Source organism: Taudactylus pleione, unplaced genomic scaffold (genome assembly GCF_031769625.1).
Source record: "Taudactylus pleione unplaced genomic scaffold, aTauple2 ptg000256l, whole genome shotgun sequence".
Lineage (NCBI taxonomy): Eukaryota > Metazoa > Chordata > Amphibia > Anura > Myobatrachidae > Taudactylus > Taudactylus pleione.
In genome coordinates, this window is record NW_028284658.1 from 21,965,001 (window position 1) to 21,969,870 (window position 4,870).

The following is a 4,870-nucleotide window of genomic DNA, read 5'->3' on the forward strand; positions in this document are numbered from 1 at the left end:
TGTGAGCTAATTACAAAAGAGTGTCATTAATATTTCTACTGAACATATGATACTTTAGCCAGATATTTAATTATTTTATTATTATAATGAAAGAGTGTACATAAGCCAATTCAAGTTCAAACTACTATATAGTTATGTATAATTGTATTTGCTTATTCTCCTTCTGAGAGTGACAACCTTAAAAGTTTAGCTTATTGTTGTCTGTTGTTTTTCAATACTGTAGTTTTACAAGTGTGTAAAGATTTCACACCATATGATCAATTGTTCAAAAACTTCTTGTACTTCGATAAAATATTCAGTGTTCTGATAGAGACAAAATGCACCATAGGGTAGTATGCCAAAGCGCCTTCAGAATGCCTCCTGGGTAGTTGGAATATCATAATTTTATGAACAACCACACACTGTCTATTTTTGCTGGCACCACTTAGAGGTGCACAGGAAAATTAGCAATGTTGAGTACCATATTCTATTACAATGTACACAGCCAAACATTATGGCTGTATATCGCAGAGAATTAATAAAACAAAGAATCAGTGAAACTATATTTATTGAAGCAAAAAAATATATGTTTTGAACAACCAATACGTGAGTCTGTAAAACATTACCTTTAATAAATACAATATTAACTTGTAAAGTCAAAATAATAACAATATATAGCTAGAATGCTATCTAATAAATGAATTAAAGTGAAATTGTAACCTGTGGTGAATTATTAAAAAAACAAAAATATCTCCAGACACAAATGTCTAAAAACTTAGAAATGAGACATAGGGCAGAATTTACAAAGCTTACTGAAGCCGCTGCATGCTAGCGGGTTGCAGTTGAATATTTTAAACAGCACTCGGAGTCAGTGTAAAGCATGTCGGGTTTTACACTGATTCCTGGTGCAGTTTTAAATATTTACCTGCAACCAGCCGGGACGCAGCGGCTTACTGAAGCTGCTGCTTCGTTAATTCTGCCCATAGTGTTAAACATACTACCATGCAATACTTTCGCCATCAAAGTTTAGTTTCATCTTAGTGACTTCTTTTTCTTCATGGTTTCAGGATCCTCTTTGGACAGAGGCCGTATTGGTGGGTTCATGACACAGATTACTATGGAAACATGTCTGCTCCAATCATTGAGCAGTTCCCAGTGACATGTGAGACCGGACCAGGTAAAAAACTAAATATAAGACATGTTTATGTACTTCTTTATATGACAATGTACAAGGAATTCATGCTGTATTAAGTATACATAAAAATAAACATACATACTGTATTTTAAGGCTTCCATCTCTTCTTCTTATACACTTATAAAACACATTTTGAGACAGATTTAGTTAAAGAAAAGAGGGCAGTAGGAACAATAGATTGGATTTTAGACTCATTTACACACGTTTTACTAGTGTTAAAACTAGCCAGTTGGCATGAGCCCTTAGTATCTATTGTAAATACATCTAACTTTACAGTCTCTTTGGTCTGGTGACTCTAAGTAATTACATTATATTTTCTTGCATTGTGGTCCTTACAGGAAGCCCTTCAGGTCATGCAATGGGGTCTGCTGGAATCTACTACGTAATGGTGACAGCCATCCTCACAATCGTACTAAAGAAGAAAAAATCCATCCTTACCAGCTGGTGAGTTGAAATTTATTTAAAGTGTATTTTACATGAATAATAAAACAATTTGTGCTGAGAGATAATTAATATTATGTTGGTCCTTGATAAAGTATATAAAACAATCACATTACTAGAAGTTACTGTTTGTAAGAAATCTGTTCCCCTATTTTGTGTTGATTATATTGTGAAGAAGGTGCTGTTACTTATGATTAGTTTACCCATCAGGAGTTTTTTAATCCATTGCACAAAAAAACATAATTGGTAGCACAATAGCAAATCACAAGAACACCAGCTGACAAAATAACAATTTATTATTTAATTTATACCAAATAGTGGATTTAACCTACCTTCTCCATATACTTGGTGCATTTTCACAATCAAATTGATAGTTCTCTGACAGTAGTAACCAAATAACCTGACCTATATGCCACTCTCCTCTTTGGTCATGATCTTTCTAATATCCACGAATCCTCTGAGCTTGTTTATTAAATGAAGCTAATCTTAGAATATCTCAAACTATGCATTACTTAACAAGTCATAAATAGTCCTAATAGAGAGCCACACATCATCGTGCTGTAAATCCCCCCTGTGATAACATTCTGTTATTTCATTAATCCATAAGGAAGCACCAATCTTGCACTGATAGAGCAGAACAATGAAAAGATAAGATATTGCCTAACTCGGTGACCTACATCACTGCACAATCTGCAGCTTATACTGTATTGGACTCAAGCTAAAGTTCTGTGCTCTTGTATTTCAGGTGCCTACGTGGAGCCCTATGGACAGTATTTTGGGCTGTCCAGGTCAGCGTCTGCTTGTCTAGAATATTTTTGGCTGCACACTTCCCACACCAGGTTGTGGCTGGAGTCATTTCAGGTGTGTATAGTATAATATCTATCAGATTGGATTTTATCATGCTCACCAAGATACAAATCAGTTGTGGGCAAAATGGTATTTTTAGGGACCTCAAAGATGATCACTGGTCCACATTCACGTTCTGATATCAGATGTCAAGCATAGTGTCCTTGCAGTATCACTAGGCTGGCTAGTCACATAATTAATTCTGTCCAAAATTGTAGAAGGAAGAATGATTGTTTTGCAAGTTATTGTATAAGGTTTATCTTTAGATTAGTGAGGTTTTTTTTGGTATTTTTCATAAGAAACATTATTAGGCTGAAAACAAGTGTTGGATAAGATAGATAACATGTATTTTCTATGAGAATATGTGACTATAAAGAGCTTTTTTGCTCCAGGGTAGAACTGAGGTTCATACAGTCTGCTAACTACACTGAAACACTCTAGCTTTGTCCCTAATCTCATATCTGCTAACTACTCATTTTACCTAATATGTGATAAAAACAAATGTTAATTTATGTAGACAGCTCTTGTCTCATACTGCATTTTGTTCTATTCTTACACAGGAATGGTAGTGGCAGAAGCATTCCATCACACACAGTCGATATACAAGGCTAATCTGAAGAAATATATCTTCACCACCCTCTTCCTGTTCTCCTTTGCTCTTGGATTCTATTTGATCCTGAAAGCAGTAGGTGTGGACCTCCTGTGGACTCTGGAGAAGGCTAAAACATGGTGTGCCAGGCCAGAATGGATCCACATTGATACCACTCCTTTTGCTGGCCTACTCAGAAACCTGGGCATCTTCTTTGGTTTAGGCTTGGCTCTCAACTCCAAACTATACCAAGACAATTGCCGTGGCAAGCAAGGAAGGCAAATCAAGTTCCGCCTCTGCTGTATAGTAGCGTCTCTTGTTGTCCTACATCTCTTTGACTCTTTCAAGCCACCCACCAAAGTGGAGATGCTCTTTTATGCCCTGTCATTCTGCAAAAGTGCTGCAGTGCCGCTGGCTGCTGTGGGCATTATCCCTTATTGTGTTTCTCAGATTCTTTACCAACAGAGCAAAAAAACACTGTAGAGTTTTTAAATTTTTTAAATTATAGCATTTTTATAGGTTATATTTAACCAAAATATGAATCCTTCATATACATACATGAGTCTTCCACATTTCATACTGCCATTTTAAAATATGAGCATATGTATGCTGGCTGCCAGGACCGAAGATGATTGTACAGTATGCAGAGAACATCTTCCATGAGAAAACCATCATTATGGGAAGCTATTGTGCCAGTCTTCAACTGGTTGGCATACGCAGTGGATTTGCAAGAGGTCTGAAAGAGGCTAGGACTCATCGATCCTAGATGACACCTTACATCATGGAACTGCCAAATATTATTGGTGTGTGTCATAATTATAAGGAGATTTCTAGACCAGGTTGTGCTTTTCACTAGCAACTAAGTAATACTTTTGCCGTAGGAGCTTCTGAACTTCCCAGCTACTTAATAATTTATATTTATGAACAAAGACTATTATACATTTAGAACTTTTTTTTCTACCAGAATCCTAAGCAAGAATTACTAGAACAAGCAATGACAGCATTATCCCTTCCTCATAGTATAAAAGATGCTGATGTTTGCTTCAGGACTTTACAAGCTACATCTGTCTAGCTATTCTTAGTTTGCAGCTCCCATAATTCGTGTACAACTAACAGAGCAGCATCTGTCTTGTAGAGAATTCTAGCCTATGTACTTTTGTACTAATCTGACAGAGCAATTCATTGGAGACACTAAAAGGGTTAAGCCTCCACTGTTATTTAGTCATGATATGTTAATGAAAATTATTGTTTTTGTATTTTTTATTATATATTTATTCACACATTAGCACCAAATGTTTTGGTATTACTTTATCCATAACAGAAATTGTTAATTGTGTAATGTTTCACTAGGGATATTTGTTATTGAAATTTACTTTGTAATAAAAAAGAAATACACACAATATTTGACCTATTATTTCTTGTTGTTTACAAGGAATTTACAAACGGTACATTTGTCAGGTATAAACTAAAGTCACATGTCTGATCAGGTATTAATCTATTCCCTCCTAGTTAAGCAGGCCCTCGGTATTTTAAGTTGTCGATACAAGACACGGAGAGAGCCAGCCAGCAGCCCAAAGCACCACATAGTGTTGCAAAAAAAGAAAAACATTGGGAAAAAATTGGGGGAGAAACCTAGAGATGGTGAGGAAACATTGAATCTTCACCATTGCAGGGTTAAACATTGAACATCGGAACCATTTGACCTAACATCAACATCAATTATTCCCATCCCTATACAGAGTGGTCTCCCAACCCCCTCACCCCCTGCAGCTCGTGGGTGGGACAGTGCCCAAAAATCAGGACTGTCCCTCAAAGATCAG

General features: G+C 36.2%; 1 protein-coding gene across 2 annotated transcripts in view; it reads left to right on the plus strand.

Annotated features, from left to right (window-relative positions):
* The window catches only part of LOC148515019 (glucose-6-phosphatase catalytic subunit 1-like), a 5,367-nt gene extending 917 nt beyond the window's left edge, over positions 1-4,450 (plus strand). The window contains exons 2-5 of one of the 2 annotated variants that reach the window (XM_088480839.1): positions 1,047-1,156; positions 1,513-1,618; positions 2,361-2,476; positions 3,022-4,450. In XM_088480839.1, coding sequence (XP_088336965.1) covers positions 1,047-1,156; positions 1,513-1,618; positions 2,361-2,476; positions 3,022-3,533 — 844 coding nt within the window. In that variant the 3' untranslated portion in view covers positions 3,534-4,450. Of the gene's footprint in view, positions 1-1,046; positions 1,157-1,512; positions 1,619-2,335; positions 2,477-3,021 lie in introns of both variants that reach the window. The other variant, XM_088480840.1, reaches the window with a different exon arrangement.
* Positions 4,451-4,870: the final 420 nt, after the last annotated feature.